The sequence below is a fragment of the Melopsittacus undulatus genome, chromosome 11 (genome assembly GCF_012275295.1).
Source record: "Melopsittacus undulatus isolate bMelUnd1 chromosome 11, bMelUnd1.mat.Z, whole genome shotgun sequence".
NCBI classification, from domain to species: domain Eukaryota; kingdom Metazoa; phylum Chordata; class Aves; order Psittaciformes; family Psittaculidae; genus Melopsittacus; species Melopsittacus undulatus.
Window position 1 is genome coordinate 21,667,938 of NC_047537.1, and position 26,575 is coordinate 21,694,512.

The following is a 26,575-nucleotide window of genomic DNA, read 5'->3' on the forward strand; positions in this document are numbered from 1 at the left end:
GCCTTCTGCTGTCTGCAGCCTCTTCTTGGTGCTCTTCTACAAAGCCCTCTCTTGGAAGCAGAGGCAGTTCACAGCTTCTCCTCTCACCATATCCCTGCAGAATGAAGGTTGTGTTGCTCTATTCCTTGCACAGCTTCCTTCTACAGTGGTCTCAAACTGCAGTGGAGCTCACACGCTGCATAGCAGAGGTGCCATCTCCATTGACCTGAGTGCCAATTTCACAGCCATAAATAGCGACTTGGGCAGTTTGACCTTCATGTCATGAACCACCCTATTCTCTTCTAACAGTCTTGAGTTTCCTGTGACTCAGATGTGGTGCCTTAGCTGATCTTCCTCCAGGTACCAATGGGTGCTCACTGTTACCCAAAGAAGTTAGCCACAGAAGAGAAGACTTATCTCCCTTAGGTGGTGTTGGGTGGTGAGTTCTAGTTTTGGCCTGAACAATTTTACTCTGAGCAGTATTATTTTCACATGCTGCAATCCAGGATGTAACACCTGAATGCTGTTTTGTACAGCTTGGTAAAGCATCTCCAGCTTCTGGATCACCTACACCAGAAGGCACCCAGGGAGACGCCTACAGAGGCTCAGTCAGTTCTAATTCACGTGGGTATATACAGCCTTTACAGCAACCTTCTCTTTCCAGCTGGGCAAATACCATCAAAGATGTTGTACATTTGTGTTTCTGTGTAAGAAACGAACACATGCAGAAAAGATGCTTTGCCAGAGATGAATTTAAAATTCTGTGACAGCCTTTTATTCCATTATAAGGTTTTATATGAGACCTTGAGTGATGTTAGAAAATCCATGGCAGCGAAACTCATTTACCGAAGATTCACCTCACCTGCACATCTGGGAGCTAATAAAACACATCACAGTGTCTGGCTGCTGTCCTTTGAATTCTCTTTAGTCATTACAAAACTGCTGCCAGAAGTACTAAGTGTCCTTGTGCTACTACAGTGAATACCAATAGTACTGGGGAAACGCAGGATAGCAGTGAAGGAGGTAAGAGTTGTTTGTATGTTAAATATTGTTTTGAGCTACTTAATTTCTGGGGTTTTTTCTAATGTTCCTCTCATAAATCAGCATTTTGACTACAGAAGTAGTGACTGAGGCTTATTCAGCAATGCTTCTATCACTTTCCTAACTGCCTTTCCTTAGTCAAGCAGCAGATAAAGTCCTGTGCTGCATTATTCCACTGTTCGGGCATCCCCAGTAGCCCCTCCGTGTATTGCTGACAGCCTTTCTATTACCATCTGCAGTTTGCTCTTTAGTAATGACTTCCTCTTGCACTGCTGTTTGGATGGCAAAATGGGGGAAATTTCAGGGGGGGTTCTGTGGCTTTGTTTAGTCTTTTTTAGTCTTTTTTGTTCCTCCTTTTTATGGAGCTTATTGAGGGAATGACTTTGTGTTTTCTAGGAAGAAACACATACTTCCAGTCATGATGTTCAGTTTGCATCTTGTAAATCATGTGCACGGGGAGATAGGTTCAGTTCCTCAACCTGGGTACACCATGATGGAGGGGGGGGGAAGCAATGATGGTGATGCTGCTTGAGGAACATTTTAAAGTCAGAGATAAGTTAGCCCTGCCATGGCAAGCATTCCCATGCCTGGCTCAGCCCCAAGAAACTGCCAACATTCCTCGTTGTCATGGGGTTGCTAACTCACTTTTCTGTGTCTGCTTTCCTACCTACCACCAAGGCCCACGCTTGCTGTGTTCTGCCTTCACACCTCATCTCGTCCTGTGTCTCATGCTGCAGTCCTTTATCCCAGCAGCCAGAAGTTTGTCTCACCACTCATTTCCATACTTTGCACTGCTGCTGCTCTGCCAAAGCTGTTTCTGGGTGGGTGATATCATTGTTTTCATCCTTTTAGAATTAATTTGGAGCTTGGATAGAAACCTCCATTGGAGTTATGTAGTTGTCTTTTCTACCTTAGATAAAGTTAGTCTAACACTCGAGGAGCTGGTGTTGGCTCCTTCACCTATCAGAGCTTTTAACTGAAAGTCATTCTCCAGTGTCTTTCCAGCTCTTTCATACATTCTGGTCTAAAATGCCTTCATTTAAAGAGGTACTTTAGTACTAAGCAGTGCTTTTGGCACAATATGTCAGAGACTAACTTTTTATTTGCAACTCTGACTACACTGTGGCCATCATCACTCCAGCACCCCACAGAGCAGCAGGAAATAAGCTGTGGTGGCATGTGTGCTAGCCAGGATTCAGGTATATCAGGATTTGGACCAAAATCCACCTTTTTTCTCCCCAGTATTTTTGACCCTGACATATATTCACTGGTACAAAGACTGCTCATTCAAGCAGATTGCTGCCAGTCCATCAATCATTATGAGAGGGCTGAAATGCCAAATTGTACCGGATGCAATTTGGAGAACAGATAGTCATTTTGTCTGATGAAGCTCTTGTATGCTGCAAAATGACAAATCATGTTTATTTTCACATTGTCAAACTGTGCTTTTTTTCCTGTGTTGGCACAATTGGAATCAAGTTTTCCTTCAGGGATAGCTTGGGTTTTATCCATATGGTTTGCCTTACTTCAGTAAGTCATCAGTTCTCCCTCATTAACATCGTGATCAACCAGGGCTTGATGGTTTCACCTCTTACGATCACAGCATGTCTATAAAGTCTGTATCATGGCTCATCACTACCTGGGAGAGGAAATTTAAGGAAATGGACATTCACATCTCTTCAAAGTCCCCATTGACTTTATAATTTGAGACAGTCATGGTCACGTCTGGGAATGAATGCTGTTCTTGAGCTAGACAAAATGTACCCACTACAGCGTGTGCTGCTTTGTCCCCTGTATCTTCTGCCACTTCAACTTTCATACATGTGCTTGTATCTTCTCAGTCTTAATTTCTACCTTTCAACCCTCTTAAATAGCCATTTTCTGAGGTTCCTGAAGCATCATTTCACACCAGGCAAGGTCTGCAGTTGTCATACAGCAGCCTACAATTTAAGAAACAACTCTCCAGAATGAGGACCTGGGTAATCCTCAGGGATATCTGGGGTAACATGCACAGGACTGCCCTGGGGTCTTCTGTAATACCAAAACCCCTCCAGGTCAAGTCTATAGAAACACGGTTCATATTATTGATACTCCTTGTGAGAGCTCTTGGTGTAGCTGAAGCATACAAGGCATCACATAAATACCTCTCTACATAAAATGAATTATTGTCTGCTCTAATAGCAGGGAAGATCTCTAACCTGACATCTAAAACTGAACTCTTTCTTTAAACACCTTCTTTGGGTTCATTCACACACCACAAAGTTTTTAGGGCCTTGCTAGTTAACTGATATAGGAACATTTGGACGCTCCTGGAATCTTGTAATGATTCCTCATCTCTTTAATCCGTGGTGATTCATCTTAAGATGATGGCAGTTAGAAAAATAGTTGGATATTGAAGAAGCAATGGGGAAATTTCACTCCATAAATCATTTTAATCGAAGGGAATGCTTGCAATATGTCTATCTTCAGAATGCTGTGACCTTGAGTGGGATCTGCATTCATTTTGGAGCATGTCTTCCTCGTTTCTATGCCAGCTTGTTGAGTTATACATAGAAGCTAAACCTCTAGAGATTGATCATGCACAATCAGTGATGCGGGACTGAAACAAGGCAGATGACAAAGGGGAATCTAAAGGTTAGGAGAAAGGGGTGTAACTGCCAAACCCTGCTGATGGCTGGAATTGGGAAATGCAAGGCAAAGGTTTCAAAAGTCATCTGGGTGATGTATTAGTGGAAAAGACATTTCACTAAGAGAGATTACTTGAATACCCAGGGCTGATGTCTAACCTTGGAAACACATGACAGAGCTGCTGGTTACAAAGAATAGGTTCTAGTGTGAAAAGGAAAGGAACAAATGTATTTTGCAGCTAAAATGTATCCTGGAAGAAAATACAACAGAAATATGAAGGCCTTTAGCTTGAATCCGGGTTATTAGAGGAGGAGAAGAAGAGAAGGTGGGCAGTGGGTGGCCGGAGGCAAGGAGAGGGCTTAGGAGGAGAGCAGCAGCTTGGCAGATTGGTGGTGCCTGTGGAGACAGGGACCAGATGGCGACCTGGGTCCTCCCTGAGCAGCTCTGCCTGCATCCACAGCCCTGCCCAGCCGAAGAGCCGGTGTCTGCGCTGCTGACAGAAGGCGAGGGGATGCACAGAGCCACTGCCTGATGAAAATAAAGAGCCTGAAACTTATAATTCCCAGGACTGATTTAAATGACTACAGTTAACAAATGACCTAATACATCAAAATGGGACGCCTACCAAACAGATCTGTTTACATGAACACATGCAGAAGAGATTTCTTTTGGCTCCTGCACCTGAAACTTCTGTTTCCTAATGCAAACTAAGCTGTGACAAATAAAAATGAGACTGCAAACGCAGCATGACCTCTTTAAGCTTTAATTATTTATTAGAGCTGTTTTCTTCTCTGCTGAGATCCAGAGCAACACATTTAAGCAGGTTCCTCTCAGGTTTATGGAAGACGTAACTTTCTTGTTATACCATCTAATAAATACAACTAAGCACAATGGCCCAACAATATCTGTAGAGACAGGATTTGGGGAAACGTGTTTAATGAATCAGAAGTGCCTCAATCTAGTCAGTCTTGAAAAGCAAAGCAGATCATGCCAAATAACAATGCACTAAAGCACAGACATGTAAGTATTTTATTATGGAGTTTACTTTCAGTATTTCAGAACTGCATTTTACTATGAAATGTCTCTACCTGCATGGGGGAAGGATAATGGTGGTGATAGCTTTGAACAGGCCAACCTGAGATCTCAGAGTTGGATTTAAATGTGTCAGCCCTTAGTAGCATCAGGACCCTCTGCCTTTGTAATGGTTACAAATGGTTATTGTGTTTTGTTGTCCTAGGATGACATGGAAGTGTCTGTGAAGATTTACAGCTGGGAGAAGAAAACCAACACATTTTCATCCTGCTGGGAAGACTGGATGAAAGGCAGGAGCCCCCAGGCCATTGACTCCATTACAGCCCTCCCTCATCAGTCCTTCATCCTTCTCCTTGCCCTTGTATAACAGCATCTCGGGGACCATATTTCCTCCCGAGTTTTGAAGGCAGGACAGGACCTGAGTTTGTCACCACCTTGGCGAGACCTCCTTTAAGGTACGCAGCTGGGGAGGCAGGCAGCGGCTCCGACCGCCTGGGAACGGTGCCATGCACAGGGGGAGATTTACGGCTCCTTTCCCCTTCAGACACTTCATCTGGTGCCATGCAGAGCTGACAGCTCCTCATTTCCAGGTACTGCAAACCCCTCTTCCTCCACAGGAGCCTGTAGGGGCTCTGTGGGGGCCCACAAGCAGAGTGCCCCCTAAGACATCATCCCTGCAATGGTCCTGGCAGGCAGGCACCGGCAGACAAAGGGCAGCTTTCCAAAACCCGCTTCTCCTAACAGGGCCACGCTCTGGTACTTACTCAGTCTTTACAACTCAGTGATATGCTGCCAATGTATTTTTGCCAAGGAGACAAAAATACGTCTCTTCTTCCTACTCCCTCAGCCTATGAAACATCTCAGTTGTGCGCAAAGAGACTCTGTATACATGTGTATATTTAGGGGAGGGGAAAATAGAGGTTTTGTTAATTTATCTCCCAGTTGAAAGTCTGCCTTGTAGCCAGGGAAGCACTGTTTTCACCATGTATGAATCTGGGCAGAAAAGCCTTACTTTGTGCTCAGCAGAAATGGCAGTGTGTGTAGTAGGAACTGGGAGCAAATCCTTTAACTGCTCCAGGTCCCAGGTTCTCCTTTCTAGGATGGAGGCATGGTGGCTTATAAACAATGTGGGGATTTATGGGTCAAAAAGCTATATATTAGCAAAGTCTCCTAATAATGTATGAAGAAGAGAGACATCATCTTTCTAAGGTGGAGAAGAAGCTTAAGAAGCACTTCAATTTCTCCAAGGGCCAGAGAGACTTCAGGTATTTCACATGTTAACTTACTTAACTTTCAATTAAGCAAGACACAACCCACACAGCCATGGTTTGGGATTCTAGCTACGCTCCCTGAATGGTTTGGGTACTTTAAAAGCACATGGCACAAAGGGAAGGCTTTGGAGGCTTTTTCTAACCTCCAAGGCAACTTTGCAAACTACACTGTCCAAAAAGGTGTATTTCTTTTTCCTCCTTCCCCTCCCTTTTCCCCCAGACCTTGCATGACTTCAAGGCATCAAATGTTAATGAAAGTTTGCCAGGCTTCAGGGGCTGTGAAATGGAAGTTAAAATCCTGCACCATAGGATGGCTCTAAAAATACTCAATCCTGTCGAAGTATCAGCGGCTCCAGCAGCTCTCCTGCACACAGTGCTGCTGATGCATCAGGGCTTTCTCTTCTAAATAAGCTCTTGAGAAAGTTTGTGTAGTGACTATAAATCACTTACGCTCTATAGACTGGATTCACCAGGTTACATGCCAGCAAATACCTACTGGAAAGGGAGTATCTGCCTTGACTCTTAACGGTGCTGCAAGGGAAGTGCCAGCATCCGAGGGGGATGCAGCGATGCATACCTGCTCTACTCTGCCTCCATCCAGGGACTCATAAATGTGCTGTCTATCCCTCAGGATGAGCACAGCCTCAAACACCAGCCCTGTGGGTTTGCAAAGCTGTCTGATGCCCGACCTGCTCACCATTGGCGTCCAGCTCCTGAGTTCTGCTCTTCAGTGTCATTTCTTGTCCAGGGTGCTGGGGTTGGTAGGCTGAGCTTCTACTTTTTAGGAACCTAACCCCCTTTGCAGATCTCCTCCTAAGTGATGAGTAGGAGAGCTGTACCCTCATGAGACATGGATGCTTTCCTGCAGCAGCTTCACATGCCTCAGGCCATCTTAGCTGATGTATCCTGCTAACCAGCAATACTCTATATGCCAGGTGTGCCTTCACTGCCTTCCGAGGGGCTCCAGCACAGAGATTATCATTCCCTTATGCTATGAAGGTGGTTTTTGCTGGATCTTTTTCTTTCCTAACACCACTCTCATGAGTGGGAACCAACCTCTTTTTCTTCTCCAAGCACAACATACTTCCCCCCTGTGAAGCAAATGAGGAGCTTGAACACAATGATTTGCATCGTGACTTCAAGCACAATGTTGAATACGGTGCCTAAGCCCTTCCCATCACAGGTGAAGCCACAGGAGGCTGTGACTCAGCTACACTCTGAGTCATGCAGCATGATGCTCCCCTGCTCTCGGGGGACAGCACTTCCCCATTAGCCTCTACAGGCAACGAACTCTGGCTATTTCTCACTGGTTCAGACCTAGTGAGATGCTTGTATCCCGAACTCTGGCCATTCCCTGCTGATCTGTATCAGGGGAGGGACAAAGAGCATGCCCCCAACCCACAGTGCTGGGGGACCGATCGATCTATCTATCTATCTATCTATCTATCTATCTATCTTATCTATCTATCTATCTATCTATCTATCTATCTATCTATCTATCTAATCTATATACCCAAGGTGGGGTGTTTGGTTCAGGTGTGTGTAGGACGTTTTGCATTCCCAGGCATGGGCAGGCTGCCTGGCCATGCTCCAGCCCTGTGTGAGCACATTGCAAGTCAGGCTCAAACTGCTATTTTTGAGCAAGTCACTAGAAATAATTCATGTACATGCAAGTTAAAATTCTGCTTAAAAATCACTCCCTTAGAAGCTTAAAACCTGGGAGCTCTACAGCAGCAGATATTGAATTTCATTTTACCATGTTCTTTCCAGCTGTTATGGTAAGCTTAGATCCTCATCCTGCACTTCTTCACTCTAAGGGTCTTTTCTCATGCAAATAGCTTCAACTCCAACACTGACAGGACCAGCCACACATGTAAGTGTTGTGAAGGATCTGCCCCTTTACCTGAACCAGATAAAAAGTCCTGCACCAAACACTGAGCTGCATGATATTTCTGAAGTGAAAGTTCAGGTAATAAACCTTCTTCTTTTAAAGACTTCAAAATCGATTTCTGAACATGGAGTCAATTTATTTAAGCTGAGGTTTTGGAAAGCTGGAAGGTGCAGGTTTGTGGGTGTGTGAACTGTGTGAGCAACAGCACAAAAGGAAAATGCTTTTTCATCCATATGAGCTTCTGTAAATTGTATTCTATTCTTAGGAGAGTAAGCATAACATTAAAAAGCAAATCTAATCATTTAAACCTTGCAGGAAAAGAGGCAGGAGCAAAGGGAACCTCTGAGATGATAAATGTCTGAATTTATTCCACTGCCACTGCTGGCTTTTAAATTAGCTTTATTTTTCTTTCATTTCTTGCTGTTGACAAGTTGGGTTGCATTGCTGTAGAGTTCTAACGTTTATAGATAAGGAAGCCTTGAAGGTCAAACATTCTGTTCTTAGTTATTCTTGTATAAGGTAATCTTCTTGTGTTGGTGATAGTGTGGAGTGATCTCATGTCGCCATGGGTACCTGAATCATGCCTGTCTAACAGCAACTTTCTTCATTCCTATCCCCTCCCATTAAGTTCTTATATAGGAAAAAAAGAGCCACCTACAAGAAAAGCTTTATGTGTGATGCAAATGATGGATTGAAGGAAACACTTTGCTTTAGGAAAGCTCACTGAGCCAGCGGTCTCTCCTACCTCACCCATGCACAGTTGAGGCAATGAACTGGTTTGTATTTGACCGTGACCAGTATGAATTTTGCCATAAAAGCTCCAAAAAACAGACTGAGTGCAATGTGTTATTAGTGTTCATCATAATGCCTACATGTAGACATCAAAACTGCCAACGTTCAGAGGGGTAACTGTCCCCATAGTGGATGTGCAGCAAACTAGACCCGCATTAGGAAACTGGAAGATCGCTGGAATCCAGATTACAGGGGAGATGTCAGACCAGCATCTGCCCACAGCTGATCATAGCAGCAACATGGCAGGGAAGCACAGAAACGTGGTGAAAGGAAGGTACGTGAAAAAGGACAACCTTAATTACGCCTTCCCATGTTCCTGCAGGTTCAGTTCAGTGCTCTAATACCTGCTGGATGCAGCTTTCCTTGACAGTTCTGTAACATCTAAAGGAAAGAAAGGAAAATGAAGAGGAAGCAAAACGTATGGGCCTTGATTGTGACAGGGCTGCAGCTCTTTGAACGTTAGCTTTTCTCCCTGCTACAGCATGAAAGTTTTTGGTCTCTGCTAAACTGCACTTTGAGTCAATGTGGATGGATCGTGTACATGAAAGACCAGCAGCAAGAGTTTCTAGAGGCTGACAGCATGGCTGCGGATCAAGACTTCTGCCTTTTACTTTATTGATGGGAGGGACTGAAGTCTAAATTTGGGTCTTTGTGCTGAATGTCTTTATGCAATCTTATTTTAAGGGAAAAAAACCCCACACAACAAGAACAAAAAAGAGCACTTTCCAGGAAGGGAAATCAGTCATTTTTCTTGGTAGCAGGACTTCTGACTCCAGTAATATGCAGAAGTTAGGTAGATCAGAAACCTCAGCTGGAAGGTTTGGACCTGCAGGTTCTGGCAAAGGGATAATATAGTGGAAATCAAATAAACCAGCTTGTACATACCACCTTGCTGTGAATTAGGACTGTCCCTGAGTTTCGGTGTTGTACAATCAATATTCAGAATAAGATCCTTTCTGTTACGTGCTCAGGGGGCTTAATTCAACCCTGGAATAAATGGGCAGCTAACAATGGGCCAAACTCAGCTTGGATGCTGCTGTAGTTAATTAAGAAGAGTAGCATCAGGGATAGATTTGGCAAGGAGTGCTTAAGTGACTGCCTTGGGAGGCAGGGAAGAAAAACCCTTGCTTAGCTCACTGCATCCAGCTCTTCAAATGCAAATTAACCTGTCAACATCTGCATGCAGCCACACAGGACAGCTGCAAGAAGGAGCTCCCAGCACCCAGAAGAAGGGCTGGAAATGTTTAGTTCCAAACAGCCATTTTCCAAAATAATTTCTAGTAAATAAGAATACATTTAAAGCGGTAAACTGAGCATCTGCTACATGAAACGAACGGAGGACAGCATGTGAAAAGGAACATATGTCAAGCATGCACTTCAGATGCATTGACTACTTGCCTCCAAAACAGAGTGGATTTAAACATATTTGCAGCAAACACTGAGAAAAAAATTGCCTTTGCAACCCAAAGAAGAGGCTCAAATAACAGCACAATTTAAGCCTGACCATACCTTGCCTTTTCTGCGGAGGAAGAGAGCAGTTCATTGTATTTCAGCTGCTGCCTGGCTTCTCTCAGTGAGGAATACATCAGGAATGCCAAGTTCAGGCAGCGTTTGTTTGGAGAGAAAAATGTTCCTTTAACGGTACCTTTAAAAACCCAATTAAACCAAGTTACTGCTGGAACCAAACGATACCAGATTCGGTTCATTGGAGGGAAGATACAAACATAGCCCTGTGCTTCTCACAAACTACCGTATCTGCCAGCGTAAGACGGTGACATCCTTCCCGGACTGATTCAGCAACGTGTACAGCAGGAGCTGAGCTCTGCTGCTGCAAGGGGATTGCTTGTGACTCAATCCCTTTCTTCAATACACTGCAACTCAGGGAAATTGCATTTCAGTATTTCCTTGAGCCCATTATCCTCAGACAAAATCTCTACTGGCTTAGCTGAAGCCCTTACTTACAAAACAAGTACAGGATAAGGCTGCTTCGGCAAGCAAAAGAAGGAGGGGTTGGATCTGAGCTCTGAAGGATGCACCTCTTCTTTGCGAAGCAGCATGCAGGAATATTTTGCTCTTGTTTTCAGTATAACAGGGCACAGAATAAGCTCTGATGTCTCTTTTTCTTTACCAGGGGAATCATCTCCATATCAAGCCTGGGACATGTGCACTGCCTGTCAATCTGATGAGGCTTTTGCTAACTTTTTGGTTATGCAGCTGTGATCTCATGGTGCAGCCTTCTCCTATGGTCCCCTTAGGAGAGAGGGAAACCAGAATGGAAATAAGCCATGAGCAGCTTCTGCAGAAATCATTTTGCTATGACAATGCAGTGCAATTAAACAAGACTCATAAATCCCACTGTTATAAAAAGCCATGGCTTGCGCCAACACTTTCAATCGTCTGTGAGTTTTCAGCCTGGATCAGGGCTGAGGAAATAGTTGAGATCCTTGACTCAGTTAACAGCCCTGAGCTTTACACTGTTCACCTTGGTGTACTGTAGCATCGTGCTAAGTAACATGAAATGAGAAGACAAAAGACAAAAGCCTCTGGAAAAGCCAGAAACCTGCTTGACACAACCGTGGTTCCCAGAACAGAGACATCGCATCCTGCCCCTTCACAGCACCTTCACCTCCTCTCTCAGGTTTGCTTCAGTACTGATCCTGGGAATGATGATTATGGAAAGGAAGAACTATCATTGTAACAGCAGTGAACTGACATGGCCCAGCAGCAGAGATAGGGTTTTAATCCCCTTGGCTTGCAGAGCAGCACAGTGTGCTATTGAGTGCGTGTCCACCATGGCAACAGCAGTGGTGCTCCAAGAATTCAATTTCCATGGTGCCCCTGGGCCTTGCCTTGACATCTTCATTGTTCCACAGGAAAATAAATAAATAAGAATCCAAGGGTACTGTAAAAGCAGTGCAAAATATGGAACGCTATAGAACGGGGTTATTTAATGGTTAATTTAGAAAGGAACATAGCATTAAAAACTCATGAAGGTGGCTACATATTGATGCTATATACATATTTAAAGGGATGCCTCTCGTAAGGGCAGAGTTCCAAGCTACACCTAAAACAACGTGTGCAAAGGAAAATTAAAAGTATATTTCACCATTTGGACTTGTTTAATCTGCTTCTCAAAGGCTTTTTCAGCCCAGTTCCTGAACATTGGTTTGGGAAAGGATATCAGAAAAACCCCCTCAGTTTTAGTGTAATTCTACCAAAGTCAGCACAGTTAAACTGAGGATGATTTTTCTGGCCTTTTTAAATAGAGTGTGATTTTCTCCATGGGTAGTTATTAAATGCTATTGAGAGCGATTGCTGCTGCTGTTGGACAGGCTTTCTGGATAGGTCACTCTGTCCCATCTGAGCATCACCAGTGAAAACCAGAAGAGGGTTTGTAGTTTTTACAACTTGAAGAGTCCCTGGGGCTCTCACTACACCACACATCACTGCATCAAAGCTAAGAGCACGTATCTATGCTGAGTTGAGATATCCTGGCCTGACATCCACTCCTACATCACAAGAATTCTGCCTGTAGAAATTGCTTGAAATATTGGAGAGGGCATTGCAAAAGATATCCATGTGGACATTTGGTCCCATCTCTGTCAGAGAGGACGTAGTCCTTAAGTATGTTTTCTGAGGCTCAACTGCTCAATGTTGACATTTTGGGGCTGGTGAGGGTTTGTATCCCTTTCACCAGCCATCCCAAGCACTGGCTGAGAAGGGCATTCCCTCTCTAAAAGAAGAAGGGCTTAAAATAAGGATAAGGTTAAAATAATGACTTCAAATAAAGATCAGATTGGACTCTGATTTCTGGAGCCTTATAAGCACATGGGCCAATTTGAAGGGTGCAAAAATGGCCAACTGAGTGCCTACTGCATGTCCCCAAGACGTAACTGACATCTTCAGGCTCAGTAAGTCCTAGACTAAAAGGTTCTTTTTGGCATTGGCAAGACTTATGTTTGGGAAGGCACTGTTGCTGTCAGCAGCTCCCAGAAGGCACCTTAAGGATCTGGATTCCAAGTGGATGGCATTGCTCACCGCATGCAGTGCTAAGCCAGTACCAAACTGCGCAGATAGGTAGGAGCCAAGGTGTAGCAGCACAGCATTGACCTTCCTGCGTGTTGACATAGACAGGTCCCCATCTAGTACACACATATCCAGAATTGCCCTTTCAAGGCACCTGGGTTTAATCCCTGCCTCCACAAGGAATGCAGCTGCCCAGCCAGGGACTCTGCCCTGTCTTGCAGAAATCAGAACCTCAATTCTTAGGCAATGCAGCATCAAACTTCATGTGGATCATGCATAAATCAAGATAAATCTTGGCTTAAATGGGAGCCAAACCCAAAGAATTAGTTATTCATTTTACAAAACGTCTAACTAGAAAGACTCTTGGGATGAAAACAGGAACATGAGACCTCATAATTCTCCCACTGGTGAAATTAAAATGCAAAATAGTATCCCTAAACAAAATACTGAAGCTCTGTCCCTTGAGATAGTTCAAAATTAAATGAGCAAAGCATATACCCAAGGATCTATTCTTACCCTTGCAGGACTTTGGGCTAGATAGTAGGTATTTTCTCCCTCTCACGGCTACAATGCTGAGCTCCCAGAAAGGATTTGTCTGTGCAATACAGCGAAGCTCAGCAATAATTACCCATTGTACTATGTGATGAGGCATCCTTTTGGTTCTTCAGTAACCCGTGCACCTGGACTTTAACTAAAAACCAAATAATATGCACAGAAAACATTTTTATGTAAGAGGAGGTGAACATCACTAAAAATCAGAGAGCCTTTGTATGGCATGCCAAACTGCTGAAGCGAAAAAATGTCTTCAGTGAAAGGGCTCAGATGTGAGCATGTTTCAGTGCACAGCTCCAGGAAAAACTCTGATAATAAATGTGAGCTTGTTATCGTTGCTTTTCAGTGGGAAGTAAAGCCGGAAGCAGGGTCATGCTGGCTAATTGAAGCTTACATTTTCATTCAAGCACTGCATTTTAATTATAAACTGGTGACACAAGTGTCACTTAGTTCTTACCCTGTTTTAAGTGTGCATATATATAAAGAAATATTTTCAGTTATTAATTTATTCTTGTGATCATACTCATTACCCTACATTATGTCTACCAGGCACGTGCCTAATGACATGTTTGATACGCGCTAATTCTTATGCCTCTTTTAATACAGGGCTTACACACACATTTTAGGCTGAACACCGTGCCAGCTGGCCACCAAAACAGGTACACACTTAAACGCTATATAATCAGCATTAGGAACTGAGTACCCATATTCTGGCCAGCTGCAACCACTTGCTCAGCCCTCCTAGGGCAAAGTGGTCATGCCAGAAAAAGGGATAACCTGTGAGAGTGGCTGCATCCAGCACTGATGCTTGGAGGTGCCAACAGCGAGGTTCTGGCTGCCTGGGTCTGGCCCTGATCCTGGACCACTTGCCCTTCATCCAGCTTGTGAGTGCTCCTCTGACGCTGCAAAGTCGAGCATGTTGGCTCTGTGTGTGGTTGAAGCCATGGGTAAGACTTAGAATTCAGGTGGACAATTTCTGGCTTGATTTTCCTTCTCTATAGGGTTTTGCTGCTGTGTCCAAAGACTGTGTCCAACTGAAATGCTGTCATTTTTAAACAGGAATTAAAATAAAATGTCACTGGGAATTGGCTACTGAGAGACACAAAGTAAGTTATTAAAAATGAGACCAGGAGTACAAGCAAAACCAAGGCGAATATACCTAGAAATCAAGTTGTGAGGTTAAACCTCTTTCAAAGCTACCAATGGAATGGGATAGCTTTGTTTTTCCCTTCTTAATTTTCTACCAAACTATGAAGAGGATTCTATTTTAATAGCATTACCATAGCAGGACATTGCAAATGAATTGTTTGAATGGCTATAATTAGAAGTGATACTGTGAATACAGCCCTAGCATTGTTCCTAAATACTGCATGTTTTTTTCCAGGTCTTGCATCTTTAAGGATCCCAAAGCCTCTCCAAAACTGTCTGCATTTGCCAGTGCTAAAGGCAAGGGCAAGAGTACAGCAAAACATGCCGAGCAAAGGAGAAATGCTTACCAACCTCTGCAGCAAACCTTCTGTCTACTGAGGACAGCCACAGGATGTTAAATCTCATGATGAGCAGATAGTCTTGGGTAAATATTTTTGGAAAACACCTAAGTAACCTAAAAAACTTCAATCTTGTTGACTCCCAATGTAATGTTCAAAGACAAAACTTCACTGGAAATAGGAGTTCATAAGCCACAGCCTTTGAAACAGCCACTCCTCATCTCAGAGCATCTTTTGTCGACAGACAAAAACGTGTTTTCGCAGCAGGCAGAGCTGGGGGGACATGGACCAGCTCTGATCCAAATGCAGGATGGGCAAATCCAAGCAGCACGAAGGCTGAGCCAAGAAACTCAGCCTCTTGCCAGGTTTATTGGCTCAGGTTCAGCACATGCATAAATGTAGAGGGGCTTTTTGGATTGAGGCTGTCTGCATCCTACCGGTCCATCGGGAAGAAGTTGGTTTGTCTGCAAAGAGCACACTGGTGAACCCAAAATTGCTGTAATGGCAAATAATTGATGCTCTGGCGCCTGCTGGCAGGAGGGTGAGGATAAGCACCCAACTGGTTATGGTTAGCAAGCGTCAGTTTAAGAAGCCATTTCCAAACACTTACTTAGCTTCCTGATTTATTACTTGATATTTTACCATGTCGAGGGTAGCTTTGCTTGATACTGATGTTTTCCAACAGTTCCTCAAATAAAACCTGATTGAAATTGTTAACAATGTTGCTGAGATTTAATTGTACAGAATAAGCTGCTGCCAGCCAGGTGTATGTCAGGTGGCAGAGTGGGATCGTGGGACAGTAAACTGAGGAGGAAATAGATGAAATAGAGAGTCTGGGGCTCTCCCTCTGCAACCCACCCTGGAAACTGAGTTCCCAAAGTGTTGGCAGTTCATAACTACCAACAAATAACCTACCCACCACCAGCAGAGGTGTATCTGCAGAACAGCAATGCACTCTGTACTATTTACTCCACTGGCTCAAGTAACTGAGCTCTGTTCAGTGACTCTGAGGGCTTTGACCCTGTTCAAGATCCATGTGGATAAAAATGCAATATGACATAATGCAACTTGCTGCTTCATCAGCTTGCTAAAAACAAACACACACACAAAGAAACCAACTCCAGCCAGTTTTGCATTAAAATGTATGCAAGTATGCAAAGGAGCACTGCTATGGTTTACCTGAGTTTAGAAGATCCACTAGACAAACATGATTACAGCCCACTATTGCCATTAGTGAGTCAGATAGAAAGCAATATTACTACCTTTCATATCTGGCTACCTTTGAAAACTCAGTCTAAACAGTCACAAGGTATTCCAGCATTAAGACCTTGCTATTCCATTTGCTTGCAGGCAGCTGAATGTTGGGGGCTGACCTTTAAATAAAACAACCCAACAGCATGGCAGTTCTTACAACAAAATTATCCTGTGTCTTGCTAATAACCATCACTGATGCTCAGTGAGCCATGAGCCAGGTATGCACAGCTCTAAGATAGGTGTATGCAATAAGTTCTATTCTAGATTTGATTATATTTAGGCAATGTAGCTTCAGCAAAATCCTATTTCAAGTCATAATTGCAACATGCCATGGTTCCTTTTTAAAGCCTTGCAGCAACAGCAGATAAACTATGCCTCTGGGATGCGAGTACAACAATAACAATCCTAACATTATTGAAAGCTATATATTTGGACAGGAGAAAATATTCAGTCATCCATATTCTACACAAAATTGCATTATTTGAAATGTATAAATGGGAGAAAATTGATATGAAACCTCCAGTAAAGAATTGGCAGTGACTTAAAAATGGTTATTAACTAAATCTGAAAGAACACCCCTGGCAGCTAAACAAGGGTGGTAATTCCTCACTGAACTGGGTACCTCTCCCACTCAAACACGAGATGCTCATTGCTTCTCAGTACCTTTGAAATATTCAGCATTATGAAGCTAATGGGACTGGCTAAATGAGAAGCATTCAAAGGGCACAACTAAGTGGCACAATTCCAAAACAGCAATTAAAAGGCGGAATGCTTGAAAAAGAACAATAAAAGAGGTTAATTAGTATCAGGGCCTGGCAATCTGCACAGGAAATACTGTAATTCCATAATGCGCTCTCCTTTCATCTGTCTCTCTGTATCGTGACCATGTTTATAATCTAGCATTCCTTCACATATACCATTTGCAAGAAAATTGAAGAAGAACTTACAGTGCTACTTGTAATTTAAGCAGGAGCCTGCATAAACCCATGGGAAACAAAGTAAAACAGATAGGGAAACGAGAACCCAAACTTCATGCCTTTTGTCAAGTATATTCATTGGCAGGATGGAATGGAGATGCTCAAGAGGTAAGAAATTAGAAACTTTAAATTTCTCCCTGGGGCAGTAACTTCCAGTTTTCTAAAGGAAGACTCTTGCATAGTCATTGAAAAGCTAATATAGAAGTTACCTTTTCAGCAGAACGAAAGTTACAACATTTCAGCAAGGAACTGCCAAAAGAGAATCACAGTAAAGATGTTAAGGCCACAGGATGCCACAAGAAGGAGCAGAAGGAGGGGCTGGACTATCTGCCAGGCTAAATCAAGAACTGCTTCAACACTTTTACTGCATCTGACCTGCAGCAGGCAACAACTGGCAAAAACACTCCTGGGTTTGAAGGGAAATCTAGCTAAAGTCTGTCTAGGCTGGGGTATCCATCCTGCAGGGAGCTTGCCTTGAGGCTTGCTATTCTGAGGTATCAGAGAGGCCACTTATCATTAATATGATAATAGATTCCAATACAGAGAAAGCCACCATCTCAAATGCTGATGTGGTCCCCAGCTCCTCTCTGTACCCCTCAAAACAGCCAAAACAACCACTCTGAGAGAAAAAATATGAGCCAAAGCCCAGGAGAGAGCCACCTTCCACTGTAACATTTTGAAGGCAAAATGAGCTGATGTACTTCAGGAATGGAGGCAAATAACTAAAGGAAACAACTATCCAGGAATAGAAGAGAGAACACAAAATACACTGTAATTCAACTGAGCAAAATGTGATGAAGTGAGAGGCTTTAGGTCAAGGCAGAAAACAGCAAGAAGCCCTGCACAGCATTGACAACATCCTTTTGTTCTGCAGTCATAAATGTGTATCAGCCTCTCAGACATATGGGCAGTTGTGTATTTATCCTGTTTATTTTACTACTCCTGTGCATCCTGCCTTGCCATCTGTTGGTAAGAATTTGGATGCTGAACCATGAGTCTGTGACACAATAAATACCAGTAAACAGAAATCGAAAATGAAGATAAGCACAAAGTCATATTTGGAAGCAGGGCTGGTTTTTCAGTTTGGAAGTCTGATTTATTTCCTGAGATGAGTCTTGGCTCAGAAAACAAGGACCAGCAGGAAAAGGTCCAATTGAAGGGACAGATCTACAATCCGTCCTCTTACATTGGCTTCATATTGGCATAATTCCACCGCCTTCCTAGAAAGCATTTAAATTTATGTAGGTGGAGAATCAGACCTAATCCTGTTCCTCAAGGAACACATGCTGAAACACAAAATATTGCATGTATAAAACATAAGTTGCATGCAAAACGCTTCAAACCCAGTTAATGTTCCTGCACCTTCTCCGAGCTGGGCAGCCCTATTGCCGTGTCCCAGTTTCTCTGCATCTTCTTTTCCCTTTTATTACTAGTATGAGAGGAAAGTGGGTGGGAAGGAAGCACAGTTCTCCCTCCTAGTCAGGAGCAGAAAGAGGAAGTAACTGTCCCCAAAGAAGGCAAGAAACCTGACTAAGCCCAGACCCACGAGCCCATCCATCCTCCTACTCCCTCTCCATTTCCAGTTTGGGGATATAGAAATTACTGCTCAGCTTTTTGACACACAAACTACACAGACACCAACCAAATATCTGGGTGCTGAGTGGTATTAATAACAGACTTCATATTACACTCAGGACCTAAGTGCTTCCCAAAAGTGTAAAAATCATATGAAAGTGCTGCCCTCCCTGCCTAATATTCTTTCTTTTCTTTGTCTGTAAAGATACACAGGGCTACAGAATGGAGATACTGGATATATTCCCCTTCCCCTCAGCTTTTTAAGGTGATTCATGTGTTTGTACCTGGCTAGACTGACCAAAGCTACAGGTCAACCACAGCACAATCTGGGCTGAAGTAATGCAAAGTGACCCAGGAAATGGGACAGGATTCACCAGAGAAATGATGACTGTGTTGAAATCTTACAGGAGCAAAAAATATACATATTCGCCTGTTTTATCTGTTCCCACTGGTGAGGGTGAGCAGAGCTGCAGAAAGCAGGGCAAGCCCTGACGAGGCACAACAGCCATGAGATCCTGCCAGTGTCTAAGAAAAGTAATAAACCCTATGGCAGAAGGTCAGTTAAAGGTAATGGCTGTTGGAAGAAGCCCAAAGACTACATTATATTACATTGCAAAGGTTCCCCATGAACCCCAAAATGACTTACTATGGCTCTGACAGATATTAGCACAAATGCCATCTGTCAAACACCTACAATATGCAGTATAATTATATACAAGATAAAAATGTAACTATAGTACAACACAGCCGCGGGTATTCCATTTGTACAACCCAACGTCTCCTTGACCCTTCACAAAACATTTCTGAAACCTAGGTAGGATTATTCTCCACATTACATCTTGCACAGATGAAGAAACTTTACAGCTGGATTACAAATGTGCTCTCATTGCTTTACAGCCTTCGGGGAGTATCGCTAATGCACAGAAAGTCTTTGGGTTCTAAGTTTCGCACTGGGATATCTGACATGCCGAGAGCCACAGAGACAAACCCAAAACCTTCGTGTAGCCTGATAGCTCCCTTCTGGCTATTTAGTAGATTGAGTTCAAGAAAGCAAATTAATTCATTAAAGCAACATATATTCAGTCAATTAGCTTCAGATCCCTGTTTCACAGAGCATCTCAGGAAGAATGGATGTTTTGTTACATCAATACAGCCAACTGAGAACCTCTGTTATAAATGTTCAAAGAGGTGTATTTAGGAGCTCTGTGCTTTTCTTATTCAAGAACAGATAAAGCCTCAACCCATCTTCTGCTGACAGTTCCTCCAGCACAAAACTCCTCAGTATTTTAAGATATGCTATCCTATGGGCAGTATTTCAAAGGAGTTAACTTTGCATCCCTAAAGTTTGCACCAAATTCAGAAACTCTCTGTAGCAAATGGAATGCTCTTTCAAAAACTCAACCTAAAAAGGCTGTCAAAAATCACTCCAACAATTGCTGGCAAAACTGTACTGCTTCAAACACTGCTTCAAAGGTGACATCAGAGCTCTAAGAATTCCTTTTAAAAGCAGTGAGCAAAGCACAGGCACTTTCTCAACAGCACGTGTTTTACCAAGGAAACAGAGAAGGTACGAGTAGGATGCATGGAAAGAAAGAATGAAAACATGGGCTGAATCTCAGAAAAGTCTCTCTCTAACATGTTTATATTTGTTTTGAAAGATTTGTGGATGCAAATGCACTCTTCAGGACCTATAATACACGTACAAAATGCATATAGATTATCCTAGAAATAGGCTATGGCATACGCAGGGTAAGTTTTTCATTGCCTATACACCCACTTGTGCATTCTCTATTTGCAGCTACTTTCTTTCATAATGAAAGACTCACATGCTTAACAAAGACTGAGAAGACCAACCAACCATATCTAAATATGCCTGTGGATATACCCCCCAAGGCAGGTCATGTCTGATATTAAAGTGATACAACATTTCCTCTTTGACAAATAAACCTTTGGCAATAACACGTGAATATAAAGTCTGCATTGTGCTTAGTTCATTACAAGCAGCAGTGGTGCTAGGACTTCATAGCTTTGCCCTGAGAATACCAAAGAATATTCATTCTGTTTGGAAAAGCCATGAATTTGCAGTATTGATGGACAGCAGCCTTCCTTTATTTGCCTGCCTCAAACATTTGTATAAGCATTTTTATGTTGTTTTCCAGAGTATCCATGGAAGCGGCGCATGCGTGTGCTGCAGTTCCCACATTCCTGCGCATTCATCCAAACTGGAAGACTTGCAAATAATGGTGCAAATGTGCATTTGTGCAAGTTTTCAAGTCATAAATGATTTACTCGCTTCTTCCTCCCAATTATAAATGTTCCAACCACTCAGTCAGGAAGGGCACGAGAATTAAATAACCGATTGCACCACTTGAAAAGTAACTGGCAAACAGGGAATACTAAAAGCAGGAGACACAATGGCTTCAAAGAGATTCATATGCTGAAGTGTTTAATAAAATACTCTTTGAATAAATTTAAATTACATTACTTGATTTCGTATCTTGATGTCGCGAGCAGAGCTCCCTGTTGTGAGCTGTCCTATTAACTTCAGCACGATTGTCCATCAAGATAAGCAGTTTCAGTGGATAAAGGGGTGTTGTTTAAATCTTTTTATTTCTTCTAAGCAAATATTTAGCAGCACATCCTCCTTGTAAGGCTTTCACAGTTGTGCTGCACATTTACCATAGCAATAGGGGCTGCTGGGAAGTTATGGTGGTTTAAGCTCTCTTTCTTAGGTTAGCTTGATCACAAAAAGATTATCCATAAAATACACAGCACCATAGCTCATGTGTGTACACAGGCCAGAACAGCAGCCATTGAAATGGGGTGGATTTGTTTCTATTATTAACCTGTGGGTTGGGATGGAGATTTCAGGTGTGGACGGCTGCATTGCTGCATGGGACTTCATCAGAAACTTCTTACTCCAGCGACTGTTTAACTGTAGCTGTCAAAACTGCAGCTATCACAGATGCTGTGTCCCCAGAAAACCAGAAACCAGCTTTGTCAGGGAGCCCCTGGGCCATTTTACTGCAGAGGCTCAGGCGAATCGCATCCACTTCTGCTATACTCACATTCACACCAAGAATTACCTTGAACAGTTTCCTACTTAAGGCAATTACCTTGGATCAAAATCTTAAAACTCCATGCAGAAATACTGCTATTATTTAAAATCCACTCAATGAGCCTCCTACCTCTACCTCTGACAAACACACTAAAAGAACAAAACTGGGATTATATAGGCAAGAGCTTGACTGATATATCATTAATGCTACTTCTTGAGTGACTAAGCTCCATAGTAGTATCGCCTACTAGTACTGAAACATGATTTCATCCCCAAGACAACTGCAGCTCCAAACAAAGATAGTAGGCTGGATCCCTAAACCGCTTCTCTCCAGTTATCATTATGATGTTGATTTGTGGTAAAATGCTGTCTCAAAGAAGAAAACCAGCAAAACATCAAGGAACACCTAATAATTTGATTAGAAGATTATCCCTTTCCATTCTGGTTCAACAATTTTGTTTGAAATCTTGAAACTGGGAATAGAGGTGATTTTTCAAAACCCAGTTTAGAGCTTGTTTTATGGATATAGTTGAGAAACATTTCAATGGAAAATTTCAATTGACCTGAATTTACTCGATGAAATGCTTTATTCATGTCAAAAGCAACTTGGGAGGCCATTTAAGGTATTTTCAGCTTTGCACATTGGTGTCTTTGATTTGTCTTTCGAGATGAGTCAGCTGGTGCTTAAGACCATTAAAATAAATTAAGTTGTTTTTTATAATTATTAGTTCAAAACACAGGAAGAGTTTTAAAAATAGGTTTGAGGCCAGATCTTTTCATCACATACACAAATCTATACCTGAAATCATCTTCTTTCTGTGCATCTCCTCAGAGGTGCAGCTGTGATGTTGATTTTATTAAAGGCTCATCCACTCTGAATGAGTGATGCTCTGAAGCAGTCAAGAGGGTGTTGTTTTAAACCAGCTTCTAGGTTATTATTTTATGGACCAAAAGAACCTTTCCAGGTGGAAATCAAAATCCCACAATATGGCTTAAAACGTGAATAATGTAATGCATCTATAGATTCGATCTTACAAAGGCAGAACATACCGAAAATGTAGGAGAGAGTATCTGTGAACAGATGACAGCTTTCTCAAAATTGCCCATTCTTAGCACATATTTGACAACTTTCAAATTTGTAACTTTGTAATCGCATTATGAGCACTTGAATTTTGAGCAGAACAGCTCAACTGCCGGTGGATAGATGGGGCTCGTGAAATGCTTTATTCTCCCCTGAGCTGATGAGGATTCGAGGTTCACTCGCACACAACTGCTGCGTGCAATTTTCCACCCTTGGAAATAAAACATGCAGGAAGGCAGAGGCACTGCCCCAGGGATGCAATGGGACCACAGACCAGCCGGCATGACCGGGCACTGCTTGCAATGCTGCCCCTTTCCCTGACTTCTTTCTTTTGAATGAAGTTTTGACTTAAGCTAAAATCAAGGAAATAATTCCAGCAGTTTCAGTCAAAGCTGCACTTCATTTCTATGAATGAGATTCCTGGAAGACCATACAGAGATCCTGACTTGGGAAAACTCAGGGATTTCTCCTGGCGATGACAGGCCCAGACTAGCAGAGCAACTCCCCTAAGATGCAAAAAAACTTACTTTCCACGGAAAAGGAAGACTGAAGACACTAGAACCAGCTCAGTGAAGATGACAAGATTCGGTTCAAGCAGAAGATGCTCAGCATCTCTCAAGAAAACTCAGGAGCTCTCAGATGCAAGCTCTTATTTTCCAGGCATCATGACAGCCCACACCAAGAGTTAGATTTCCTTTAGGAGCCATAAAACCAAGCATTATTATTACCCATAAATCTTTACATTTCAATAACGCTTTTTCTCTTTATTGTCTAAAAATATTTGCTTGTCCTACAGCTATTCTACGTATGCGTTCTACCACTAGATAGCAAAGCTGGTAGTTTAAGAGGAAAATCATGTTACACTGTAGCCTTTAATTGTTAGGGAAAGGAGAAGATGAGAACGGACGTGAGGATGAGGTGCTTCTACCACACCACAGCCTTTCCTGGGGAGAAAAACCACCTCTGAACACAGCTGCTAGACTGAACTATAGCTGGGCTCATGTGGGCTGAGCCATCAGTCAGAATAAACCACAAAACCAGGCTTATAAAGTTCATGTGTGCTAAGTTGTGCTGATGGAATTGGGCACACTGCAGCCGCTATGCCAAGCGCATTACCATGGGAAGAAAGACTCCAGCGAACCCTCTACCCCCACAAGCCACAAAGCAGCTCAGCAAAAGTCAACAGCTTTCCTCCACGCTCTCCCTTTCATCCGGCATCACTGAGGCTCTGGAAGATGCTCACACAGAGGAAACAGACCCGGTAGGTGATGGGGGTCAGAGCCCCGTGGCCCTGGTCCCACTGCCAGTACAGCCCACAGCATGTGGACATGCAGATTTCCCATGGGCAGAGCTCCGTGCACATGGCTGACAGATGTTTTCTCCCATCTGGGCTCCCCAATCTGCTATGCCAAACCCTCGGAACACCCATGTGTTCCTTTGTCCCGGCAGTTACCCACCGCACCTTCGCTACAACTCCATTTTCAGAGAGAAAGCCACATGTTTGGCCTCTGAGGGGAATGGGGTGTCCTGCTACCCATCTCAGCTCCTAAACCACATACCCTTCTCTTTGTTAATCTTATACAGCCTGATCCTTGCACTGTACTAAGTAACTGCGAGTCCACACCAAAGCACTTAAACAGTAGCAACATCATGTTCAACCATGCTCTCAGTATGTCTATCTGAGGGTACACAGGGAGGAACTTGGGTTTCCACTGTCCCGTCCGAGAGCTGTGGCCAAGCCCTGGAGCCTCTGAGGCCAAAACCCTAGGGGGTCCCCGGCCCTGAAGCCTGTAAGGCTCCGGATGCACCCCAAAGCCCCGAACCCACCAGGACCTCCTAAAAGCCCTGCAGCCCCGTGGGGGCCGGGGAGCGAGGTCGCTCCCTTGGGCAGCGCTCCCCGGGGCAGAGCTCCGCATCCCGCCGCCCGGTTCCCATGGCAATCTCGGAGATGCCGGTTGCCACGGTAACGCCATCCTCCTCCTCGGCCGTGTCCGAGGCAGCGGCGCGGCTCCGGCTCTGCCCGGCGGCTCCGGGCGCGCAGCCGGTCCCCCCGGGAAGTTGCTCCCCCCCTTAACCCTCGGTACCTTCGAGGCAGCAGATCCTCCAGAGCCCCGAGTGCGTGAGATCGCCCCTCGCCTTCCTTGGCGGCCCCTGCGCCTCGTCCGTCGTGATGTTGGTGCCGTTGCAGATGTGAGCGCTGGAGTAGAGCCAGTAATCGGTGCCGATGGCGATGGCCATGAGGCTGAAGGCGGCGAAGGCTCCCACCGTGGTCAGCAGCATCTGGACGCCACGGTCACACCACACCATGGTGCTTCATAGTCCCCGCACGGGCGCGGGGGGCCGCACGACACCGCCCGGCAGCCGCCGCCGCCGCCGCCCGCGGGAGGCAGCCGAGTCACGGGGCGGGGGGCGGAGGCGGCGGCGGGGGCAGAGCGGGGCGGGGGGGATCCGCTCTCCGCCGCCGCGGGGCCGGGCTCCGCCGACAGCCGCTCCCCGCCCCGCCCCGGGAGGGTGGGAGCGAGGGAGGGGCCGCGGAGCACCGGGAGATGCGCTCGACCCCGCGGGGCTGCGAGAGCCCCGAGCCGGACCGGACCGCACCGCGGGGCCCCCGTCTGAAGTGGGAGTTGGAAGGGGGTGAAGGTGCGAGCGGTGCCGGCTCCGCACCCGCGCACCCGACGTGCCTGGAGATGAGGAAGGCGCTGCCCAGCGGAGGGTGCAATCTGCTGCTGTCGGGTCAGCACATCTGCCCCCGGCCTGGAATCGGTGGTGACAAAACCAGGGCGCAAAGTGCACAGTCCCAAGGAGGGTGCCCCGGTTGTGGGGAGCCACGGGTAGAGCCAACGGGGTGGGTGTGTTAGCTATGATCTGCGGCAGCCCCACGCAGTGCAAGGAGAGGGTAGGCAAGTGTTTGGGCTGCTGGGTTCCTCCTGTTTGGAAAGGGATGGAGAGAATTCGGCAATTCTCTATTGGAAAACCAAAGGGAGAAATATCCACACCATTTTTTATCATGTTACTCTGCTTCCCACCCCTGACTCTCATCACTGCGAGTTGACAAGTCTGTCCTGCCTCCACCTCATCCAAGTGACAAGCCAGATGAATGGGAAGCCTTCCTGATCAGCTAATGCATTTGTGTGGAGGGAGCATGGCAGCACACCAGCTTTATGTATATGAATTAGGGAGTGGGAGGACAAGAGCTACAAACCTCGAGAAATACAGCGCTCTTCCCGAGCAGTGCGTGGATGGCTGCAGGTGCTTGTGTGACTCCGCTGCTCAGCATTCCAACGCAGAGATGCTTTTCAGCTGCTTCGCCTTGCCATAAAAACTGGGAAGGCAAAAAGCAAAATGCAGATTAAAAGCTGGTCTTTATTTCACAGAGACCTCAGCAAATTGTTCAGACGTGAAGCCTGTGAGCACAGAAAAGCTCTACATGAGGTACTTGGTTTAAGCATGTCAATTATGCTTTTCGTTTCAGCTGTAGTTTGTAGGGCTATCAGTGCCTTTGCAAAATCATCTTCTAAATGAATGGCTCCATTAGGGATGGAAGAATGAAGCCAGGTAAACTCAAAAGCAGGGTGAAGCCTCGTTCAGAGTAACTGGTTCGAGCATTTAAGTTTAATGAGGTTCAACAAACTTCTCGGTTAAAATGTATGTTTGTACCTCTGGGCTTTGGGGGTTTGGACAGAGTGGGAAAATGAGATAGTGAAACAGTGGGAGAGAAGCTATTTCCATAGGTTTTTAAACCCATCGAGCCTTAATTCATATTATTTATTTGTATTACTGCATTGCCCGAGAGAGGTACTCCCAGCTGGCTCTCCATAGCAAGGAGCAGGGAAGGGGCCATCATGGGGCAGGACTCCAACATGACACACAAATACCCCTCTCATCTGCTCCCAGTGCAGACATGCAGCATGAGGCAGGATGAATGGTCTGG

At 44.5% G+C, this 26,575-nt stretch overlaps 1 protein-coding gene across 1 annotated transcript in view; it reads right to left on the reverse strand.

The window, feature by feature from the left end:
• The window catches only part of CACNG4 (calcium voltage-gated channel auxiliary subunit gamma 4), a 38,928-nt gene extending 13,977 nt beyond the window's left edge, over positions 1-24,951 (reverse strand). The window contains exon 1 of the mRNA XM_005146134.4: positions 24,729-24,951. Coding sequence (XP_005146191.1) covers positions 24,729-24,951 — 223 coding nt within the window. The remainder of the gene's footprint in view (positions 1-24,728) is intronic.
• Positions 24,952-26,575: the final 1,624 nt, after the last annotated feature.